The sequence below is a fragment of the Aethina tumida genome, chromosome 4, assembly GCF_024364675.1.
Source record: "Aethina tumida isolate Nest 87 chromosome 4, icAetTumi1.1, whole genome shotgun sequence".
NCBI lineage: Eukaryota > Metazoa > Arthropoda > Insecta > Coleoptera > Nitidulidae > Aethina > Aethina tumida.
In genome coordinates, this window is record NC_065438.1 from 29,577,248 (window position 1) to 29,602,027 (window position 24,780).

General features: G+C 41.6%; 2 protein-coding genes and 1 non-coding gene across 3 annotated transcripts; 1 reads left to right on the forward strand and 2 right to left on the reverse strand.

Moving 5' to 3' along the window:
- Window positions 1-4,062: 4,062 nt before the first annotated feature.
- Trnae-uuc (transfer RNA glutamic acid (anticodon UUC)) lies at window positions 4,063-4,134 on the reverse strand. Its single transcript has one exon. It is a non-coding gene; the product is annotated as a tRNA-Glu (tRNA).
- A 2,275-nt stretch (window positions 4,135-6,409) lies between these two features.
- On the forward strand, window positions 6,410-6,725 carry LOC109603059 (uncharacterized). The gene has a single exon (XM_020019510.2). It carries the CDS (start codon window positions 6,479-6,481, stop codon window positions 6,623-6,625), a length of 147 nt encoding a protein of 48 aa, XP_019875069.1. The 5' UTR covers window positions 6,410-6,478; the 3' UTR covers window positions 6,626-6,725.
- Window positions 6,726-10,183: 3,458 nt separating this feature from the next.
- Window positions 10,184-24,683, reverse strand: LOC109603046 (dynein axonemal heavy chain 7). Its single transcript, XM_049966215.1, has 35 exons — window positions 24,452-24,683; window positions 24,159-24,388; window positions 23,796-24,097; window positions 23,241-23,733; window positions 22,804-23,177; window positions 22,523-22,744; window positions 21,957-22,458; window positions 21,472-21,884; window positions 21,265-21,418; window positions 20,287-21,208; window positions 20,095-20,231; window positions 19,630-20,026; window positions 19,413-19,558; window positions 19,106-19,354; window positions 18,169-19,038; window positions 17,908-18,105; window positions 17,721-17,841; window positions 17,450-17,625; window positions 17,247-17,398; window positions 17,050-17,197; window positions 16,772-16,984; window positions 16,545-16,717; window positions 15,703-16,488; window positions 15,235-15,643; window positions 14,952-15,177; window positions 14,318-14,888; window positions 13,770-14,249; window positions 13,481-13,707; window positions 13,045-13,414; window positions 12,805-12,989; window positions 12,069-12,739; window positions 11,837-11,993; window positions 11,608-11,774; window positions 10,539-11,207; window positions 10,184-10,484 (listed from the first exon to the last, which is right to left on the reverse strand). Exons 1-35 carry the CDS (start codon window positions 24,681-24,683, stop codon window positions 10,278-10,280), a joined length of 11,949 nt encoding a protein of 3,982 aa, XP_049822172.1. The 3' UTR covers window positions 10,184-10,277.
- Window positions 24,684-24,780: the final 97 nt, after the last annotated feature.

The window sequence follows — 24,780 nt, forward strand, 5'->3', positions numbered from 1 at the left end:
TATTACCCTTTATAATTGTCCCTGGTATTTGTTCAGTTATTCGAACAGAAAGTATTTGCTGCAGTTTATGACTATGAACACCAAACCAGCAGGACTGCAATTATCTTCTATTATTAATTTAGATTTTAGACTAGTAATTCAGGTTTTATTGACTTTTACTAACTAACTGATACACGTTTTAATAAATGTCAATTTTAGCTCCTGAAGAAAATTTACACCATGATTTCGTTTTATTTCAACACAAAGAACAAATAAAATCATAAACCGCAAAGATGAAACTGCGAAATTTTTTCGTTAATTAGTCTTCGACAGCACAGCACACACAAATAATATATTAAATAAGGTGATGATGTGTGATTGTAGAAAATGTTTAAGGTGCAAGCCAGCAGGAGGCAGGAGGCAAGCAGGAGGCAGGCGGCAGCAGCAGTGCAATTAATCATTTGTGCATCCGAATATCGCATTAAAACATGGCAACGCCGTCCTCGACGTAGTAACCTTGATCCAGGCAACGAGATGAGGTTGCCAGGCAACGTGGCGCACGACATCCCCGAAATTGGCGAACGGGGCGCATTTTTTCCGAACGCTGGAAATGCATATTCATTCGTTTCCATTAGCTGGAATCGAATCCCGAGGGAACAGACTCCCGGAACACCGCCAAACTACAGTTTTTGACTCGGATACTTAATTGTACCTCCCGGACATACGTTACATAACTTTATTTCGCAATAAATGCACACCTATTCTTGTGAACATTCTTCCTTTTCCTTTGTTCCTGTTCGATTTAGTGTTGTTAGCACATAGTTTGGGATGTTGTCAATCAGAAAAAAAGGAAAAAGAAAATGAAATGATATGGCAGAAAGCATAAATCGGTGGAATCAGCGAATCTGTTTGCTCATGCATGCGGCTTTCTGTCCGACCAGTGTGCCAATTAGCCGGGGCGAGTTCGCCACCCCCTTGCAAGCCACCCTCCGTTCGTTGCGTTCGCCGATTCGAAAATTCCATTCGATTTAAATTAATGCACGTTTGTGTGTTAGAGCGAGAGCACCGGGAACGATACTTATTATTTACCGGTTTCCCCCACTGTCTAGACATGTCAATCACCCACTTTTGCATCCCTCCCATGTTTTGCTGGACTCGTTCCTTTTTCGCGTTTCGCTCGTGAATTCGCAGCTTCCCGGATTTGTTGCTGGAGATGGTGATGGTGATGGTGAGGGTGATGTGGAAGGCAAACGAGAAGGAAAAGAATGTGTGTGAATAAGTAAGACAGTCATGGGGTCAAGGTACCGGAGTAGCGGCCGTTTCGGGGAGTTCCCGGGCTCCAGGTGCCGGATCGTGCGGCCGAAGGGGGTCGGTTGGCCCCGCGCGCGGAGCACCGAAAACCGGTCGCACCCCCACCGAGTGGTGGGAGCGAGGGGATGCGCGGTTGCGCGGGCACCGTCGCCCCGATGTGGCAGGCCGTCGCGACGCCACAGATAGTGTGCAGACAGTCTGGCGTCTGGTCGTCTACCGTGTCTAACCCCGACTCTTCTCGGCCCGCTCGAACGCACTCTCCCAGTCCCCAATGCTCATTTGGTAAGTCCAATCTCTAACCTTGAATGTGTGCTGGACTCGGACTCCGTTCGTTCCTTCGTTTCTGGACTCGTGCGCGGTTGGGTGGTCGGTTGCTCGGTTGCCCGGTTCATTGGTTGATTGGTTGATTGGTTGGTGATCTCGCTATTGCTTCGGGTGCTACTCAGACTGTGATTCTCGGTGTCACTGCGAACCGTGCGTAAGCTTTACTTCTTTTATCTCATCTTCTCTTCTTCTCTCTGCCTCTTCTCTTTAGAAGTAGTTGTAGTTTTGACGCTCATGTCTCTCTTTATTGTGCTCTTCAAACTACTTTTAGAATACTTTAAGTCAGATTTACTTTTATTTTTGTTCTTAGTAGATTCAATAGATTAGGTTTTATTGGAAGTTTTATTGTGAATATTTTGATATTTTTTAATGATTAGCAAAGTTGATCAATTAGAAATAACTTGATGGATTAAATGTTGAAGTTTTTGTAGTAATTTTATTTTCCATTTATTACATATTTATGCGATGTTACTACTATGTCTACTTTTTAACAATATGTGCATACATTTTAATTTCCCTTAATCTTTATAAATTGTATTAAAATAATAAAAATTTTATTAAAAGTAAAAGTGTAGCAATTTAAATATTAAATTGATTATTATTTATCATTAAGTCGATTAAGATTAACGTTGAAACAGTTGTCGAACGTTTGGTCGACCCTTCGTGACAATTTATCAGTGATATTTGCAGCTGCTCATCATCATCACATCATGAATTATGGTAGGAATAAATTTTTCCGTCCGACCGTGGAGTTCGTCGTTTTGTAAAAGGTCAAATCGCCCCTTCGACGAAAGGTTGGTTATGTTGTGGTCACGTGGCATCTTAAACCGACAATCGATTGTCCCACAACACGTTCGTTTGTTTCACCGAAACTATTTATTTCCATCACAACTTTCGCTTCCTTTTTCATTTTTTCTTTTATTTGTTGTTTTTTCCGAAAAAGTGCCACACCCACTTCCAAAATTCGGATGTGGCGCATGCCCCAACTTTAATAAGGACAAAGGACGAGTGTGTTTTACACTTTTCCGTTAGTCCATTTTTAATTATTTTATATAAATGTGTACATACATTTAGAACTGCACATACTCTGAAAAAAAGAATTATAATTTTTACTTTTCGAGTGAGAAATTTGGAAAATTATAATTTTTTCGGTAGTTTGTTTTGTTTTTTCAAAGAGAAGTGGCGACGTCACGCATTCTCGCAACTTTCAGTTAAACCAAGTTTTATCAATAACATTACAATCCAGATAGATTTCACATTTTTTACATAATAAAATTCCTAAAATATTTGTCCCAATACAAACACAAATTAGTGTTGTAAAACCATCCATCCACCGTCGATTGCCAGATGTATTTGTGTGTGTAGCTGTGAAGAAGGAAAGCAAGAAGGAAAGAAAGAAAGGAACGTATGTGTGACGGAGTATGGAGTGGAGAAGCGAAGGAAAAGGAGTAGGTTGCATTGTTTGTATTTTGAATGGGCGTCGTTGGTTCTAGCACGGCAGCAGCACAGACATAGACAAAATCAATGTGGCCAGACGCGAACGGGGGCACCAACTCAGTTGCATAATGAGCTTAAATTAAAGCAGCCACACTTGCTGCGACTTTTCCATTTCCCAAGAGAAAATTATTTTTTTTGTGTTGGGAATTTAATTGATACACTCGTACAGATGTACACCCTCAAAACTAACCCCTTCACTGACTAAAAAATACAGCTTGAAATAGAGATTAACCCTCCCCAGTGCGCTGTTGTGGGGTTGTAGGGGATAGATTAGTAGATGCACACCAGTTTCAATGCGAGTATAAATAAAACACACGTGGTAAAAATAAGCCTCGACAATTGTTATATGTGTATCATGAATAAGTGAATCGATCGCATTCGAATTATTTTGATGACGTTCAAGGAACATTAGTTCTGATTGGTTTTGAGGAAGAGTAATAAAATTTGGGAGCCGCTTTTGGTTGGTTGGTTGGTTGAATCTATTGATCAAACAACAAATACGAAGTTAAAAACGAGAAGAGCCGCTCCATTGAGGAGGAAGAGTAAGGTCAAACAAGAAGAATCGTTTGCAAGTTTGGATAAGTGTGTAAGCAGGGGTGGCGGGTTTTTCGATGTGAACGATCACGATCGAGGTCGATCGGCGCAACAAAAGGCTGCGCGATTGAGGGGTGCGATTCCGCATTCGTTATCAGCTGTTGGGGCCACGTGACCGGGCCCGTGCGACGCGTGACGTCACAGGACCGTCGCGACGACTCTCTGCTCTCCGGACAGGGACGGACGTTCCACCAACTGTTCGCAGTGACTGTTTCTTTTGCGACAGACACCCTGTCAAATAATGGAGAAAGTGTTTTATGAGTGACGACCTTACGGATTTCCTTTAAACTTTCAATGGTTATTAGTGACTTTTATAAATTTTATTATTTGTGAGTATTGAAAATTGAAAAAAAGTAATTCCGATACCGGGAATCGAACCCGAGCCTCCTGGGTGAAAGCCAGGTATCCTAGCCACTAGACCATATCGGATGTTGATGAATTCACTCTTAACACTGTTCATATCCACATACACATGAGTATTGAATATTTATTACAATTACCTTTGATTAAATAGGAAAGTGTCATAAAACTAAAGTTATTTCTGTAAAAATTGAGTAATAAAGAATAGTTAATAAAAAATATAGCACAGTTTATTTTTTTCAGACATTTCAGATTGAATTTTGTGACGATCCCCGGATTTTGTCGTTCTCCTAGTGTTCACTGTGAGCTTTTATGTCCACCTTTGAATTCATAAGGCACGCGGTGAATGCCAAGAGCAGACGAATTTCAACTTTTTATCGAAAATATTGAGGAAACTCGATATGAAATGAAACGTGTAATAAAACTGTAATCAAATTGATTGTTGAGGGTCAATAAAAGAGAAATCGGTGATAAAATTGTTACGAGTATCGTTTGTTGATTTATAAATAGATTATGTTGTTATTTATATATATATATATGTTGTAAAAGTGGTGATTGTACGAAGAACCGAAGAGTGAACGAAATGTGCATAAATAATCTGGAAAGGACCAACAGTTGTTGAAAAAAGTAGAAAAGTGACGCACGGCGCATAATTTAATTAGGGAAAATATGCAACGGACACACAATGGAAATCCGCGCAGACCCAGTCCGAACTAACAAGGGGGAGGGTAACTTCTGAAGGGGTCCTTCAATTGGGGTGAATGTTTTATCCCCTCGGGGTGTTCCACTCACGTAACATTATTTTTCTCTCGATTCCCATGTGTCACTTGATTACAAATATTTATTTCCATGTTGAGATATTTGTATATACAAATTTAATTAGATGAATTGTAAAACAAATCTAATAAAGGATGTTTATTAACAAATTGTGTTTATTTACCATATTTTTGAATAGTTACATATATTTTTTAACATCGATACCTTTTTCAATCAAAATTAATATTTTTGGAATAAAAAATATTTGCAATTGTTCCATATTTTTATTTTGTAAACTAATATAACAATGATAAAATGACGAATAAAAGGAGCAGTTTCGATCGGCGTGTTGTGGGTTGTGTGGGATCTTCATGCATATTTGACCGGGCAGTAAATAAGCGGACGGACACAAAATAAATAACTCCCGCTTAACAAACAGCCAACCCTGCAAAATATTTGTCCCTCGAGGCGGAACATCCGCAACGCACGTTTCTCTCCTCTTTTTTCATTTCGATTCCCTTTAATTAAATTTATATAACGGGAATGTATATTTAGATTCGGTTGCACAATCGAAGTACGTCATTCACGGAAATAAATTTACGAATCTGAAATAAAAATGGCAAATCCGGGAAAAGCAGCATCTTATGTAACAGGTCGATCGATCTGGACTTTCGCATCATCAACTTTAAATAAAGGCTTCTTCCTAAAATTTTATTTATCTCGTTTTCATCCTCAACATCACCAAAACACTTGATTAACATAATAAATGTTAGTGAGGAAAAGGGGGGAAATGTCGAAGATGAATGTACCACACTCGATGTAACGATGCAGTAGAAACATAGTGAGGAAGTAAGTGAGCCATTAAAGCCCGACTTGATGCAACATTCATTGCATCTGCAGTGAGGTCAACCAATGTGCTCACCTTCCACTTCTTCCTCGTTTTAACTCTCATACCCTTCATTTAAAATGTATGTTTTGCAAAATTATCAATTTAACACGTAAATAAACATACTGTCGCAATTTACATACACATGATTTTAATTTAAACTTTAGAGTTTAGAAAACAAGAACATTTGGAAGACGTAATTTTTGGAGCGTTGGAGCGTTGGAGCGTTCCGCGTTCCCGGTCCAGAGATGCTGCGGCGCGGCGCGAGCGGGACAGGCAACCGCCGTCGTCCTGGCAACGGGATCGATACGGGAGCGACGCGCGAGAGAGCCCTTCCATCATTTCCCTGGGAAACGTGTCTCTCCCTCTTCTCCTCCCCCGACTGTGTTTCTCTTTCTGCGTGGCGGCTTTTCGGGAGGGATCCGCGGTTCCCCGGGACTCACTCCGGCTCTCTCCGGCTCTCTCCCCTTTGTCCGGGCCATCGATTCGCCTCTCGGACCGAATCATTTTGTTTTTACATTTCTGCTAATATTTCAATCTAAACACGGATTATCACTTGTTACTTAAACGATTAACCACACTGTCATCCATTTCCCAAGGAATGGCATCAAATCACGCATTCTCATAATTGTGACAAAAGTCGTGTCAGAAACATCTCAGGAGTCTGGAAACCAAACAAATATGCTGTTGATATTTGTTACTAAGCATTTCACTCGACTGTTTGTTTTCTCATCGACGTACACGTAGTTACCGAAACAGTCCGCTCCACCGATGAAAAAGAAAAACATATTGAGTTTCTTGCGATCGATCTACGGCGACAGATTCAAATGGTCCATAGTGAAAAGTATTGGAATATTCGCTCTGGGCATCAGAATCGCCCAGGAATGTGTTGGAGTCGAAGTCATTCCCTCACAATAAACAGCTACATGCAAGGAAGGTACCCCAATCTAAATATGTCCTCATTTTAAATGTTTTGGCAGAATGTAATAAAATTAATATACATTTTTAAAACATACAATTGTCGTTTTACTGTCGGGCACAAATACATTCACAAAATCAAAATAAAAAGTGAATAAATGTCGCTTTTGATAAAAGTGTGGAAATGGGAGAGAAAGATTAGATGTGATCTGACACAAATTGTGTGTTAGGTAACGTCGTTCTGTTTTTGCGGCCAGACACACATCAAGCGACCATCAAACCATCCGGCCGTTTTCATGCTATGGCCCCATTGTCACCCTTTTTCTCTTACTCACAGAGCATTTCAAATTGAAATTGACTTCATTCTACACCAGAATTTTTATCAGATTTATTATTGCCATTTGTAATAAATAACACAACAAGAAGTCGCGTGCTAATAATTTTTATTTAGTGATTGCATTAATGAAATTGTAAAGAGGAGTTGAGTTACTGTGACGGCAGCACATTGAATCCGATACACTCGTGAGCGATTTTGATGCCTAAGGCGAAGATGACGATGCTCTTGACGATCGACCATTTGAACCTGTTGGTGTAGAAGGAACGCAAGAAACCGAAAACTCTCTTCTTCTCCATCTGACCGTTGAGTCTTTCATTCACTCATCTAACGTAATGTCAAACGACCATCGCGGGAACCGTCTCCTTGGAAACGGGAAGAATCATCCTAACGAATTGATCGTTTCTTTCAGTCTCTCTTCAGGTAGAGAGAAATTCGGTTAGCGGTCGTAATTAATTTGTGAACGGCAACTCGGAAAGCGATTAAACGAGGGCGCAGCATCCGCGGAGGCGGGACGTGGATCCGCGGTAGGCGGCACACCGTCTAGCAGCAGCTGGTCGCTTGGCAACGGTCGGGGCCACCCGCGACCAGATATTGATCTCGGGATGCTGCGCGACCCCACACACACCCACCCCCGCACTTTTTCGGGCGGTGCCCCGAAATAGCCGAAATATACGCGGCCGGCTCCTTTACACATATTATTTGGACGGGACGTTCGTTCGTTCGTTCGTTCGTCGTTCGTCGTTCGTCGTTCGTCGTTCGTCGTTCGTTCGCCCGTCCGCTCGTCAGCCCCGTGCGCTATTTTTACTTTGATGCGCCCTTTTGCATAATTGCCGCAAGACTCTGACCCGGCCCGTCTCCTCCTGTTGAATGTGCTTACCTCCCTCTTCCATTCTTTTCCCTTTTTGGATGTGGTCGATTAAATATTTAATCCGCAACAAAGGAGGCCGGAGGCGGCGGCGCGAGACTCGGAATTGAACGCCGACCCGTTACGGACTCGAAATGACCAATTCACTTTTTATGATCGCGGTAAATAATGCATGGCTTTACTTTATTACGTCCGTGTGCAACTTCTGCCACGTTTGCTTCCCTTTTTGTCTCCCGCCGTCTCTTTCCCTTCCTCTTCCTCATCTCACCAATCTCACCTTATCCCGTTACAAGGTAACCACATTAACATAACGTCTTAATGAAAGACGCAGATCAATTGAAATCAATTTTATATTTCAACTCGCTGAAATAACATTTCGGGGGCAACGGGAGCACACGGGGTGCAACATCGATCCCGATTCTGTAACCCTTAGCAACCACATGCCATCCAGACACATATTAGCTTAAGACGGTCATACATTTTTCTCCCGTAACGTGAAAAGCTGACTGACATTCTCATTGATTTAGACTAACTCGACAAAGAATTAGAAAAACACCGATATCAGTTTTAAACACATATTGTTATTTAAGAACACTATTAATTACATTAATTAAATTTATTTATATAAAGCAACTAAAAGTAATTTTAAAATAAGTGAAAAAATGCACCAACATCAAAAAATTCATCACACGATTCTGAATAAAAAACGGACGGAATTGAGAGGGAGAAAAGGGGCACGAGAGAGAGAGAGAGAGAGAGAGAGCACCGTGTGATGGTAATGTAGAGAGAGGAACTAACTGTATCCAACTCCCGGTTGTATCGATCTGGTGACGACGGAAGATGTGTCGAAAGTGGCCGCCGTTAGTTTCCCATCATCATCTAGGAAATTCCACCCCCGAATTCCACCCCGGTTTATTGTCGGGACGGATGTTCGTGAAAGGGGGCCAATTATCACAGTTTCGGTTATTGTATCAAACGGCGACGATCCGCTCGTTAAACTCCTTTGATTTCCCTTTTCTTTTACAACAATTTTCAAATCATTTCATCTCCGTACGAATTAAAAATTCTTATTTACTTTTCCATTTCGTCCACTCTTCCAAATTGGCGAACAGGATAAACCCCTGAACAACATTCGAATAAATCAAACCGCTGTCTGTCCGAGTAAAAAACGGAAGGAGACAATAAAACTGACGTAGCAGTAGTTTAGTTTAAAACTTTTCGAAGAGGTAAAAGCAGCACTTTGACCGAGAGCGAGAACCAAACCCTGGGGAGAAAGTCGTGCAAACTTGTGCGGCGAGTTCAAGTCGACAATCGACGGTGAATGAGGGTAGAAAACGAAGAAATAAAACCCAGTTTTTACGGTCGGACCGAAGCCGAAACCGGTGCTCAAAAATTGATTCTCCGCAATTCTTTTCCAGCAGAGTCCGCCTCGACGGTCCGACCGATCATTAATCGTTTCTTGTTTCGGCGTTAATGTTTTATCTGGATTTATTGCGAACAATTACACGAGAACAAATAATACCATCAAGGATATTAGTCTCAATTACTCATTTGGTTTACTCTCCCGTCTTTCATACACGGGAAAACCAAAGAGACACTTCCATTTAGATATTCAATAGTTAAACAACGGCAAAGTGTTTACAAAGCAATATATTTAGGGACGGTTTAATTTGTGTATCTCAAACAAATTTGAGGAGAGGAACAACACGAGATCGAGTTCGAATTTGCCCCCGGAACGATCGAATAACGACAAACACTAGAGAGAATGACGGCGGTGATAAATGCGAGTGATTCCTGCGACCCTCGTCCAATGCAAACATCTTAAAATCGGGAACGGGCGCTCCTGTGGGATGGACGCGTCCCGTACGACAATCAATGGAGAAGGGCGCGACGCAGGGGCGGGAATGAGCTTTAGAGATGCTGTAACGATCCTGGGGAGTTGTTGCCGGTTTGGGGTCAATGGGTCTCGACTATTTTCGGATTTATTAAACCAATTTTATATAAACAACTCTACACATTATTATTATTATTATTATTATTATTATTAAATAATAATAAATGCGTATCCGATTAATTGGTACTCAATATTTTCATTGAACAAACAATTGTCGAAAATTTGTGTATATATCATTATCCTGTAAGAGTCTGTAAATAAATTAAACACTTTATTGATTGAGGATTGGGGGATTAAGCTTCGCTGAGATACAGAAGGATGTTGCGAGAATTAATTGACTATTGACTGAGAGGGATTCGGTTACAATTTCGTTTGTGGTGCCATCTAAACGAAGACTGCGTCGTAAACTAAACTCCACTTCGTAGAATACTACCCCCACTAATAAATTTCATTTAGGAAAACTGTACTTGTAAAACTTCTATTTATAATATGATTATAATAAATATTACTAGCTATTCTAGACTGTATAAATAATGTAAATAAATAAATATTTATACTATTGAGAAAGGGCACACAACATTGCGACACCTCTCATGATCCAGTGATCCTGCGGTTCAGTCGTCGGCAGATACATAGCAATTACAAAATTGGTCGAGTGTCCCGTTGTCGACAGCACGCCTCTTCTTTCTGCCGTTTTATAAACAGGACATTTATAGGTTTTAGAATGTTTAAAATCGTCTTTTTTCAGGGGAATCAGTTGGATCTGTAACAAACAAGAATTTATCTGCTTACGTAGAAAATAGTATGTGTAACTTACAATTGGAACGGGCTCATATAAAACCTTGGGCAGCGATTCGGCAAGAGCCATTTTCTTTTCGTTCCATCGGGCACCGTCCAAATACAGACCGTAAACATACACGCCATCAACTGGAGGCTTCAAAAACGTTTTTTCCTTTTTCACTTCGTAATCGAAAACAAGCAGATCAATGGGGATGGTGTATTTTCTGGCGAAATTCTGCTGGGCACCCGTCAAAAACGCTTGTGTGAAATAAAAACCCGATATCCAAAAAGTGGGAGGTGGACCTTCATCGTACCACTTCTGCAAAAATTCCAAACGTTCCAAGAAGTCGGTCACATAACTTCCTAGAGGTTTTAACGAAGGGTAAGATTTTTTCGCCCACAGTGCCGGAATTCGTCCCGTCATCATGCTGGTCGCGACCTCTTCCAAAACTGTGGACATCACTATCAATCCTTTGATCGCTTTCTGGACATTCTTCAAACTGTCCCTTATCGTCGAAAGCAGAGCGTTAAATCTGTTCATTTCTTGCACCAACACGGTGTTCATACTTTGCGTATAAGACACCGGATACTTTTGCATTGCGGCATCTCTATCAAAATTCTTTGGTAGTTTAGATAGAATGTCAGATGACACTTCTATCAGAACTTCTTCGGGGGACTTTTGAGAACCTCCCGAAGCCATGGTGTCCTAAGAAAATCAATCATAATTATGTATATCATATGTAAATACATTCACGTAAAAATACACATTTATGAATAGTAAATATTACCATTAGTCACATCTTACCTTCTCCACGAGCAGCTTTTACAAAAAAAAAAACAGTTTCAATAGACCTCCCATAAAAGATTAACGTTCATCTACTATACCTTTAACTGGTACTTGTCCTGATTGAGCAGCGTTTACATATTGTTATTAATTCATTTTAAAATTTATAGTTCAACTTCTCTGTCTGGCATAATAACTACACATAATACTTACAATACGATCCTGGATGAGCATAAAAGATTCAACAAAAAGCATTAGAAGTGAGAGATAAAAGCAGAAAATTTATATGAATTTAAGTAATTTAAAAGAATTCACTTCATACCTGTGTCAAAAGGGTGTTAGTAAACAACAAGTTAGTTTCCTGCTGATCTTTAAGGATATCCGCATTTTCGTGCATTCCAAACACTTCCGGATGTGAAATCAGAGGCAGTGTTCTTGTGTAATTTATGTAATCCTCATAGTCTTCTTTATCCGGACAATAGTAAACGCCTAAATCATTTAAACATCAATATAAATTTGCCAGACTTAATGTAGTGTATAATGTAACTCACCTGACGGATCCAAAGCATGATTTGGCACTTCAACAATTTCAGTACAGTAAAACTTCCTTAAAATTGTCGACAAAGTCCTTCTATCCCAATCGTCAGTTACTCTTCCTCCGTAATTACACTCACCAGTTAAGTATAAAAGCGCGTCATATTGTATATCCTAAAACAGAAGAAAAGAGAGATCTATAAGTGGCGAGACACGGTGAAAATTGATCAGAATCAAAAAACACCGTACACTGTACTGATTAAGGAACATTCTCAGTTGCATGACACTAATTCTTAGATCGGTTTCGTTAAATTCGTAGGGTATGTTCCAACCCAAAGGGCCAAACTTCCTCCTTTCCTGAACGGACGCGTGGAAGAAGCACAAACCGTACAGCAATTTTTTAAAAGGCATCGGCTGTTTGCAGCCCTCGAACCATTCCAAATCGCATATCGGATCGCTGAGATACGATCTGATTATGTTGGCTCTCAAACCTTTCGGCGGTTCGTTCGTCATTTTAACTCCGTTTTGTAGAACGGTGACGGGAAAATGTTCGGCCGGATACGACGTCAACCACAATCGGAAATCAGGATGTGTGGAGTCCGGGGTGAGGTTTTCGCACACTCGTTCCAACGACGGCATGAAACTCTTGGCCAGGTGACAGTTTTGAAGCACCACCCAAGTGCCGTTCTTGACGCCGTCGTCGATCAATTTCAGAGCTATCGGACCTTGTCCTTGACCCAAAGACAGGGCGAACAGTCTCCCGTGTCCGAATCCTTGGTCATCGGCAAATTTTAACAAGACCGCCGTCGGATCGGCACCGGGGGTCAAAATGAAGATCAACGGGATGCACGAGTGCGAATCCGAAAATGACGAGTTCAAATCAAACGGTGGCGGTTCGATGAACTGTTTTCCCAGTTTTTCTGTAAACATTTTTAATTTAATTAATTTCGTTTCAATCAATCTCAACGACAGAGAACACATTTACCAACGATAAAGTCCTGGACTCCGGGTACGATTTTGTCGTACCTGATACAACGTAAGACGATCAATTTTTGTAACGTATTTAATTTAGTGTTCCACGGATCAGGCAACGGTACATGTTGGGGTTCTCCAGAGTCGAAAATCACCTTCCACTTATCGGAATTGTCACGCACATGTTTCATCAAACCCCTGCAAAAAAAAAAATTATTAAGATTGATCAAACAGAATCGGTTTTCTGTGGTACTTGAAGTTGGGCAAATCATCGAGTCGACAAATTTCGTCCCAAGACTTCTTAATCATCCAAGGACACGGATTCGGATGCGGATTCTCCAATCCGACGCCTCCGGTTAACAAAAACATCCATTCCGATATTTCGATTTCGTTTTTGCTTTTCAACAAATTCACCACCAACAACAAGGAAAACAATATTTTGTCTTTCTCAAAAAGACTGCGGCAAATATTGACGTACAGCGAATAGGTGAAAAACTTTTGCAAGTCGATGAGTCTTTGGTTCACTTCCTCGACTCTTTCGGTATTATCAATTGCTGACTTGTACAAATTGATGAACCACACCAAAGAATATTGGTACATCGGATCGATGTTCGCCAAATCAGCTGCAATCACAATTATTATAAATCATTCAAATAATGATATTTATTAGTGAAACGAATATATGTTACCGATGGTGAAGAATAAAATGGTGGAATGTTCTGCAATCGGTCTGTATTCTAATCTGGCCTTGTCGATTTGTTTCTCCGTAACTTCCGCAACTGCTTGTTTCGCTGCTATTTCATTCGAGAGTTGTTTGGAAGAACTCAAAATCTGTACGGCCGTTTCGTCTTCCAAGATGTTGCCTTCAGAGGTTGACAAAACGTATAAGATCTTGTCTTCGATCTCTTTCAACGCTCTACGACAAAAGTTAAATGTTAATGTTTACACTAATTATTATGTAAAAAAAATACGTCACACCGTTTATTTTCGGCTCCTTGAACAATAAGGGCATTCTTCTCGGCTTCCAAATCGGGTCTTTCTTTCGCCACCGTAATACCTAAAATTTGATCTTCCAAACCGACGGCGGTGATCATGAAATTCACCAACGTTACTTTAACAGCAACCTCGGGCAAATAATGGGGATTTCTCAGTTTCGTCGTTATGTAAAGCTTAAAATCCGCGTTGTACTCAACGACCGAATCTCCCAGTTTCAAACACATCGCACCGCCTTGTTTAAACACTTGCTGCGCAAGAACAGGTTCCAGGATCGGATCCAATTCCTCGCCGACGTTTTCCAACAAAACCGGTTGACCGAATTGTATGGCGTTCTCCAAGATTCGGACGTAGTCCAATTGGTTCAATCGGATGATGGCGAGGTTTTTCGTTTTTTCCATGTTCTTCACCCATTTGTTGGCCTGACCTTGTGGGTCAATCATCAAAGGGTACCTTCTGGCATTTCTAAATGGATCAATTGATTAATTAATAATTAACGATTGGAATTTGAAATCGTGCTAGAGAAGACTCACGTTATAATAATACCGTTATCGATACTGAAATTGTCACTAGGCAATCCGAATATGTTCCAGGCACGAATCACCACCGGTTCTCCCAGTACTTGAGTCAATTGGAAATCTCTGCTGCACACAATTCCGTATCCGGACAACGTGGAGGACCACATGTCGATCTGTTTCGACCTGTAAATCATAGTGAACGGTCCCAAATAGGCCACAACTCCGGCAGCAATCAAAATGTCGCCCGTCAATATGAAATACTGTTTTCCCAAATCGATTGCCGTCTGACTCCATCGCGTCTTCTCGCCGCCGAGACCGCCAATCAGTTCTTCCGCTCTTTGCAACTTTAGCTGGCACAAATTCACCGAATCTGTCAAATCTTGGAACTTTTTATTCTCGGCTGCAAGCATCTCTTCCAATAGTGCCACTCGTTCACGAGCGTCTCTTAACTGAGCCCGTTTGATCTCCAACGCAGCCATTGCAGTGTTGTATTTAGCTTCGGCCGCTGCCAAAGCTTGTTTCTTTGGCGCTACCACTTTTGCCACCTTATCGTACTTAGATATAGCAATAATCCATTTGCACAGACCTGAAATATTTATCATTTATGTTCTTACTGATAAGAACAACCTCAATGTAATGCGTCTCTAACCTTCGGCAGCCGTCGAAGCTACCTTCACTTTGTCTGGATCAAAGTTCTCGTCGGTAAATATTTCTTTCTTCAGTTTATCCATGATTTTGGGAGATATGTTATCCTTATCGAAGAGCAAAAGACTTTCTAAAAACTTCATGTCGCCCAACAGTTTCACCGAAGGACCCCAATAATCATCATATGTACCTACACCACCTGGATTCGGAACCTTGTTCGGCTTGACATCCTAAAAGGCAAAAGGCAACAAAATTAACTGATCTGGATGCGATTTCCTTTCGCTTACCTTCAAGATACAAACAGCTTCCATTACTAATTTCACACCCCTGGGCGGATTCTTCATCGTCTTCACGATGGCTATGTCAGCTGGAGTTAGAGTGTTCAACGCCGTCAATGCCGCATTCAAAATTGGCATGGCTTCGGCCAAGTCGGCGTCACACTCGTCTTTAATGGCTTGCGCGTCCTTCGCCTGCTCGTTTGCCACAGCCTCGTCCTCCATCACGGTGTGCTCGACGGCCGCCGCATCTGCCGATTCAGCTTGCACTTTTTTCATCGTCTCCTCGACGATTTTGGCAGCGTGCACCAATTGTGGTTGCAGAGCTTCCAGTTCACTCTGCATCACGGCCACTTCCGCGCCTGCGGCGTCCAACTTCTTCAGACCCACCTCGTATCTGTTCTTAGCTACGAGAATTTCACTAAAAATAAATCAATTATGTGACATGTACTAATGGGGCTGGAATTTTAAACGAGTTACTTTCGTTTTTTGTCCAGAAAAGTTTTGAAAGTGTTTATCATCTCCAGGTAGGAAGTGGGAGTGACATAATTTTTCCTGCCTTGTCTCATGAAGAATTCATCGGACAAATTCTGAGAGGACACATGAAACATCTGACACATGTCTATGCACACCGATCTCTCCTTTTCAGTCAAATCTATAACACCCAAAAATTTGGTGGCCACAGCCAAAAGTGCGTCTTCAGGCCAAGTCTGGAACCAATCGATCGTACAACAATTGACCAGCGCGGGAAATTTACGGATTCTATTCCTGAAACCGTCACCGATCGGAGACATCGCCAGAACGACGTGTAACTGTTCCCTGACGATTTGCACGAAGAAGTTAAAGAGCGCGGCCGGACTGCCATCGGTTTGCATCGACTTGTCCCTCTGCCTGTCCAGTTGTCGCATCTTCTCGCACAATTCAACTCTCTCCTCGCCGGTAAAGATGTTGGGCACTTCTCCCGAGTTCAACAGATTGCTGATATCCTCAAGAAACGCTTCCTCTTTGATCTGCGTGTCGCTGAAGAGGAAAACGCCGTGCTGATCGGTCGCACTGGCTTTCCTCAGAATGCCCTTAACGTCCTCCCGCCATTCGTTCACACCGTACAAACGGGTGATCTCCACTTGAAACAGCTCGTACTCGGAAATGTGAGCGGCAAGACGTGTCAAAGATTGACGACCCGAACCCCCGACTCCCACGCACAACGCGTGGCTACGAGGTTGTTTCAAGATGCGGCATATTTTCGAAAGATGCTCTATTGCGAAACTGAAACACAAATTAACACTCCCATCGATTCACATTAACCCATCCATCCAATTTACCGGAACAAAACGAGATTCATGGGTTTCTTGGACATGTTGTTGAATTCATTGAGATACCCCTCCACAATTTCCTTTAGCTGATCTAAGTCTTGGACTTCCATATAATGTCTGGTATCGGCTTTCGGATTGGCGAAATCACAATACAAAAGTTGGCGCAGCTCAAACTCTCCTATCTGCATGATAGAAAATTAGTAAAAATATTTAAATAAAAATTAAAATTTAATCACCTCCTTTGATCCGGGAGTGGCAAGTCGCACAAACATGTCGTTGAGGTTTTCAAGAAGTCGATCTTGAGAAACGTTCCTCAAGGCATCGATCAACATCATTCTGTCGTCGTCGTCCGTCAGTCTGTCGTAGTAGACACGGAGGACCTCATGAACCCACAGTCTCTTCATCGACATCAGATCTTCCATTGCTTCAGGAACTGACAGCAATACTCCCTGAAATGGAATACGACAGATGCCGAGCGTGCATCCGTAAGAAAAGAAGGGAAAAGAAAACAAACCTGAATCACTCTAGAGAAGTCTCGTAAATTAAATAGATAATGGGATTTCGCAGGTGTAGGGAGAAGATTGGCTCTGGCCCACGTATAAATATCCAATGTAGCCATGACAATCTCTTCGATGCAAGGATCGAAATCTTTGGAAAATCCCCTGAAATAACAATTGAAAAATGCAGTAGCAAAAATCAAATTTTAATTACCTCGTGTCCAAGTGCCAGAGCATAATTTTACTGAAAATATTGATCAGCACGTCGTTTTGGAATTCGTCGATGCAAATGTGGTGAAAATGTCTTGAAAATCTTTGCGTGACTGTGTTCCCACCACCCCCAGGAGGACACATGGCACACATGAACTGCAACAAACACATTTCGATATGGATACGTTCTAGATTCAGATAACATACTTGGATGTCAATTAATTTCATGGGAACAATTTCTTTTCTATCGTACCACATCATGTGATCGAACCATTGTCGAAGAAGTTCTATTGGTGGTTGTGCTCCGTATACCTCTTTTAGTGGCATATTCACGTCGTCAACAAAAATCACACATTTTTTACCAACCGGAGGACCAAATACTCCTAAAATAATACGCCACATAGTAATGAGGTAAAACATACGGGCACCCACACACACACACACACACACACACACACACACACACACACACACACACCTTTTCTTCTCTTATCTAACTTGGCCATTATAATATCTTGAGTCTGATTGGCGGTAGTCTGAGCAGAAAAATTGATGAACAATGGTATATATTCATTAGTATTTTTTTTCAATAAGAAATCCTAAAACACAATTCACATACAATAATCCTTGTTCGCGAACCACACACATAAACACGTGTCACTTACTGTTACATAAACTGATTTTCCAGTTCCCGTGGGACCGATAATCATCACCGGTTTTTGATGCCTGACAAGGAAAGTCATCAAGGCAATGTTCCTCACGGTCTCAATGGTGGTTACGATGATCTGATTCACGGGAATATCCCTCGGAATTGGCGGGGCCGTCATCAGCTCGTCCGACCACAACTTCCACTTTCCTTTACCCTGAAAATAATAACTGGTCAAACCTGCTTCTACCATATTCAACTACAAGATACCGTGTCTTACCTCTTTGAAGAACCTATAATCGAAGACCGATTCTCCAACGGGCAGACTGAAAATATATGGTTTATCCGGCTTGGATATTTCGAACGGAATTCCCAACGACTCTAGAGTTTTCTCTGGAAATTCCTTTTCCAGCAGTCCCCGGAAAAGAAGATTAAACTTTGGTCTGCTCCTAACGTCCAAAGTCGCACCGAGCGACCAAATACAGCTGAAAAAGAAGGAGCCTTCGAGTTGTGCTCGCACGTCCAAATCGGACACCGATTCCTTGTACTTCTCGTCGTAGAAGTCGTCCATGAAACAATCGAACATGTACATCGTGCCTTGAACGAGATTATGATCCGACGTTGTTGCTATTTCCTTCACTCCTCCCTTTCGGATAAGCCACAGCAGAGGATAGCAGAACCTGACGAACAATGTGTACATCATGTTCTTGTAAAAGTCCGTGTTGATCGATGGAGGCAAATTATTGAGCCAAGAGAGCAGTAGAGGCTCCCAACCCAAGGAGGACGGTTCCATATAAATCATGCCGCATCTTGAGACGGTCGCGGGAGAAGCCACATCCAAATCCATCGGTTCGAAAATCAAATTTGTGTTGTTGGATAACTGAATAATTTCTCCGGACATGAGACACAATTTTTTGTTGTCGTCCAATACTGTGTTCATATTTTCGATCCAAACGGCATCCACCGGACCATCGAATATCAACCATTTTCTGTCGTCGTTTTGAGCCATCGCATAATTTCTGAAACTCACCGCCAAAACTCCGTCGGACCATTCATGGGAGACTGGATCAAATTGGCCGTACAATTGACCCATTGTTATCGACTTTGGGTTCATTATCGTGTAAACAGCTCGATGTTCATCCATACCGCCCTAAAAGAAGTTAATATTCAATCAAAGGCATAAATAATACCAAGTTGAAATAAGGCATGTCTCTCACTCTTTCTTCGATCAAAGCAAGTGCGTCGGCTAAAATTCTGTAACAGGTGGTTTTTCCGGCAAATGGCAAACCTACAATCATCAGTCCGTGGCGGACGACAATCATTTCGTACAACTGTTGCACTTTCTCTAAGAAAAACGGTGTGTTTTGGATGTTGTTGGCTTTACAAGCGTCCGCTACCGCCCTGTTCATCACAACGTAATCGGGTTCCGGTAAAACGACACCAGGAAACAAATCAGACGTTATACCCTAAAAAATAGTAATTGTCCAATGCACGTTTACAATACATTAATACATTTATTTTTACCTGAAACAGTGGCACATCGTAATTCAAAAACTTGGCCAGATTCACGTCTTTGATAGATCTAAGAACCAATATGTCTTCCTTTTCGTCTGGGTATCGAAGTTTAAGAGTTGCAGCCGCTCTTAATACGGACTTGACTGCTCTCATGCCTAAAACGTTGAAATAATCAATCTATTATTCATTCATCAACGATTGGCCGAATGGGAAAACTAAAACTCGCCATAATCATAATGATGTTGCGAAGACAATTGCTCCGAACAGAGTCGGTACGTCGCCACGATCTTAATGGAGAGTGGCTTGGCGGTAAGAAATCCAGAGGCGTACAGTTCAATTTCGGAAATGAGAGCATAATCTGGCACCATCATCGCAACAGATCTGAACAGTGCCTTCAAGTTGTCCGGCAGTTCGGATCTTCCCGCGTAACCGGGATTCATCGTGATAAATACAGCACAAGTCGGATCCAACTTTAGTTCGGTCCCTTCGAAGAAGAGCTTCTCGTTTCCGGAGTTGATGCCACGTTGAATCGTCATGATTTGCTGTGCCACTACGGAGAGTACCTCCAAGTCGATGCGATTGAACTCATCGAAACAGGACCAAGCCCCACAAGAAGCCAAACCCTGTTAATTATTTAAATATCAACGAATCATCTTGACATACACGTATCGAAATAGCTTGTAAGTCGTACCTTAAAGAACTTGCCTAAAGCAATGTAGTCCAGTCCGTCAGAACAATTGAATACCACGCATTGTTTCGCAACTGCTTTCGCAAGATCTTTTGTGGTTTCGGTTTTTCCCGTTCCCGCAGGACCTTCCGGTGCTCCACCTAAAATTCCATAATTAATTACAATACAATACAATTTTGATGTGTCCAGCATTACCCAGGTGCAAGTGCAGAGCTCCGAACAATGTTCTGTAGCATCGGTCGGTTAGAGGAGTGACCACAAGTCGGGCAGTGTTGCCCAAATATTCGTAACCATACTTCAAGGTGGAATTAATCATTGACGTAATCAAATTGGCTTCCTCCCAATAATACCTCAATTGTGCTAACCATTGAAAGTCCGTAACATCGGACACCTTGTGTCTGATCATGTCGTGGAGAACGTCTCTGGCATGAACGTCGAGCACGACCAAAGCTCCAAGTGTGATTCGATTCTGTGTGTTCAGTTTGCCACGAACCAAATCCACAATTTTGCCAATTTGTTTATTACATTTGATGTGATAATCCATCATCGCCTGATTACCTTGATTGATTGCCTCGGTCACTTCCGATGTCCAGAAGGTACAGCCCACCGATTGGATACATTGTCCCGGCCATTTCAATACCCAAGATTCTCTGCTTACTTTCGGATAATCCAAAATTGAATTGTGAACCATCTGCCTAACCGATTTTTTCATATCGACCTCCAGTTCAACCAGCCACTTCTCCACTTGTCCACGTGCAAGCGCAGTGGATATGACATCGTTCAGCGGTACGATTTCGCCTTCACTTGATCGCATTTCCAAAATATCCAGATCTTCGGTAAAGGTAAGTTTGGCAATCCCCTCGAAACACTTCTTCAAGTGCGGCTGTACTCTGGTAGGATCTTTTGTCTCTGACAAAATTTCCAACAGTTCGTCGTTTGACAAGAAGAAGAATCTCGGGAAATACAAACGTTTCTTCTCCAAATAGTCGTTCAGTCCCTTTTGAATCATTTCTAGCAGAGTGTTACATTTTTTCAATTTCTCAGCCATCTTATCGATGTCGACAACCGTCATTACCAACACGTCGCCGTAGACGGTCTTCATTAAATCCCTCCAAATCTGGAAAAATGTAATTTTTGCAGATTTGCACCTTATGTCGTAGCAGAATCGATTACCTTGTCAACAGCGCTGAAACGTCTTCCTTCTTCGGGCATTTGCTGTTGAATATCTGGAGAGGAGAATATAGGTTCCAAATACATCCATGTGGATTGCACCTTGAGCCACTCGTCCAAAATCTCTTGTAACAGTTGCAACTTCGCTTCCCAAGATCTAAAAAATATCCATTTAACACAAATCGAACGTGAATTGAAATTAATACTGACAGTATTTCTTTTTCGAAGGGTCTGATGTAAGGAGAGTTTTTCATCGTTTGTGTTTTAATCAAATGATCGTCGAGCAACACTTGAATGTCATCTACAGCGGACAATATATATGTTCCGGTATCTTTGTAAGTCAATATGGTAAATTCCATGTCCTTCCATTCGGCCATCATCTTGATCAAAGCCTTCTCCAAATTGTTCTCTTTTGTGGCAGCTTCCGAAATCGCCTCGAACTTCTCGATGTAATCGTCCAGACCGTAATCAATGATTTTTTCGAGAGTGAGATCTTCGTCTACGACAATGGGGAAGCCCACAATCTCCGAGATCTTCTCCCAGTGACGTTCCTTCATTCCAGGATTGCCCAACGTTTGAATGATTGGCATGTGCTCCTTGAATTCCTCGATCTGTTCTCGAACCTAGATGAAGCAAAAAAATAAAAAAATAGAAAACAATGATCAGTCTACATTGAAAATTGTTTAAAACATTACGTTTGAAGCCAACATAAGAGTCGGAGGTTTATCAGAAAATAGTTTTTCTAACTTGTAGACGTTTCTGTAATAAGTTCCGGTATCGCTATCGATCTCATCCGGATCGAAACTACCAACTTTCGAGCACAGCCACAAATTTCTCTTGGACAAGAAATCTGTAGCGTTATCGTATAACTTCTTATAGGGACCGAGTTTCTCGTGAATCTGTTTCCTCAACGGGTACTGAGTCAATTCAAAACCAAACGCTGCTTCTTCTTCGTTGAACTGATCTATCTTCTCCATCGCAGCGATAAGACGTTCGTCAATCTTGGTGGCCTTCTTGTGATATTTCTCCAAGTCCTCGATATTTCCGTTGTTTTCCATGTCGTCCACCATTTTGGCGTACATCTCCAATTCGTCCCTAAACTTCTGGATCTTGTCGGCCAATCCTGCTTGGAACTCGTCGCGTTTTATATCTACCAGCTGTTTGTTCTCCTCCAAAACTTTCGGCATGCGAAGGTACCTGCAAGACGTTCGTCCACCGTTATTATCGTCCACTTAGAAGAACAGATTTGTGAATATTTTACCAGAGGAAGGTGTTACTGTTTTGTTTGACCTCCACCGGAGTGAAAAGCATGTGATCGGCTAAGAACAAAATATATTGTAGCATGTCTTTCAGTCGCTCCTCCATTTTGTAGAAAGTTTTCGTATCAAACTCGTTAGCGTAGTAAATAAGTTGCACCAACTGTTCCGTGTTTTCTGGAGGACGCAACAAATTTTCCGCTATCGTTTGGAACTCTTCTCCCAACCTGAATAAAACATTAGCACAATTAGCTTAATAAAAATAAAAGGCGATTAGCCGACGTACGATTTGCTCATGAACTGATAATCCGTCGAACACCTTCCGATCAACATATCCTTAAAGCTTATGGCTTGAACTTCCAAAGTGTTGATCAAATCGGTTCTGTGCATGTCGTACATCTCCATGCGAACACTGTGCGCTGTTGCAAACGGAATCGAATCGATTATTTTTGTGATTTTTAAAATTTCCTCCTCGAGTTCCTCTAAACTTCTCTGCGGATTCAAAAGAAAGTTGGTGACGTGTTCATGATACTCGCCGTTTATAAGAGGCATAAAATCATCAAAATCTTGGACCCTTAACTCCGGACCGATTCGTTGGTTTTCCAATAATTCAGTGATCCTTTCAGCGTAACCCGCGACTATTTCTTCGGAGATGATCGGCTGAAAAAGAAAAACACAAGTCTTATCGTACTGCGTTGAAAATTATTATAATGACATTTCTACTTTTAGAAACTCTTCCTCTCCTGCGTAATCCAAATAGAGTTTGGTTTCCAAACGAGGAATATCCATAACTGCCTCTTGTATTAATTCCAACATGTTCAAAAGTTGGTGTTGTATGTTCTTGAAAGAAGGATCAAAACCGAGAGCATTCACCTTCATCACCAAGTTAACAATGAATCCTTGATTCTTGTACTTAATATCCAAAATATAATTGACATAATCGTACAAGGACTTCAGGCACAATTCTTGAAGTTGACCGGTCATGATTGCAGCGACGGCATTATAGAAAGATTTCATTTTTTTGGGTTTCGACGGTTCCGGGAGCTTTTTCCTTTTGGAACCTTGAAGAAAAACGTCGGTAACTGCATAAAAATATTCCTCCATCAACGTTTTCTTGCATACTGCTATATGATCGATAACTGTTGTTCGAAAATCGTTAAGATCAAACGCTGTTCCGGTTGCTATCAGAGCTTTTGTATCCACCAACCGAAGTTCCCTGTAAAATAAATGAGTCGTTTCATCAAAACTGTATAGATATCCTAAAGAACGATTACTGACGTGAATCGTCCGTGCCAAATGTCCAGGAGCATGGCCAGGCACGGATTGATGATGTGCAGGTGACGCTCCATCTTCAGTTTCGCAATGTCGTAGTTGGGCCTGAAACTGTGGCCGATTTGTTTGAGTTCGTTTTTAAAAACCGTATCCTGTTCACTGCTCGACATAACGAAACTCGGATCTTGCAAAACGAAATCGACAATCGCTTTTTTCACGGCAATCATGAAGTCTTCTTTCACGTCTTCCACGGACTGATCGAGAATCGATTTCCACTTTTGCAGACGTGGAGGAATTAAATTCAGGATCTGTCGAAATTGTTCAAAATGTATGAAATTATTGTGCGACATAAATCATCGAAGCACGTACCCGTTTGAGGACCAGATTGTCAATAGGAGCAACGTAAATTGTGTCGACTCCGTATCGAATGTAGTAATAGTAGCGAAGCATTTCTTTTTCCTCGGCGCTCGGAATGTCGGCGGGATCTATTTCCATGTCGTCTTCTTTGCATGTAATCAATTTTACGAGACGCTGTCTGAATTCTTCTCGTTGCTTCCGCACTTCAGTGTACGTCTTCAACTTGGCTTTTTGTTCGGCAGCTGAAAACACACCGAATCTATATAGAAACTCACTAATCTCACTAATTCCATACTTTACTTTACCTTTCTTGTTCTGCGCCGCAATTTTCTTACGATACTTGGGATGTTGCGACGCCAAGACAGGTTTAAAAACCTCCGGCGGAAGAGTGAAAATTGATCGATCATTGATATTAAAATCTTCGGGGAGACTGATCCTAGGTATTTTGATGTTAAGGTCGCCACGCTGTTCCAATTTTTGCCGCTTTTCAGCTATCCGTTTCAGCAGACGGTCTCTTTCCACGTTCCTCTGAGACATCTAGAAAAATTGCAAAAACATTTTTACTCAAATTGATTAGAGAGGATGTCGGCAAGGGAACGGATTTTGTTGTCGATTGTTAACTTGTGAGACAAAG

Excerpts from the sequence above, each read along its gene's own strand:
- LOC109603059 (XM_020019510.2), top strand. The coding sequence starts at position 6,479 with ATGAAAAAGAAAAACATATTGAGTTTCTTGCGATCGATCTACGGCGAC.
- LOC109603046 (XM_049966215.1), bottom strand. The coding sequence starts at position 24,683 with ATGTCTCAGAGGAACGTGGAAAGAGACCGTCTGCTGAAACGGATAGCT. Across the intron at positions 19,355-19,412 it reads ACGATGTGCCACTGTTTCAG|GGTATAACGTCTGATTTGTT; the intron begins GTAAAAATAAAT and ends ACTATTTTTTAG. Across the intron at positions 11,994-12,068 it reads TGTTCCTTAATCAGTACAGT|GATATACAATATGACGCGCT; the intron begins GTACGGTGTTTT and ends CTTCTGTTTTAG.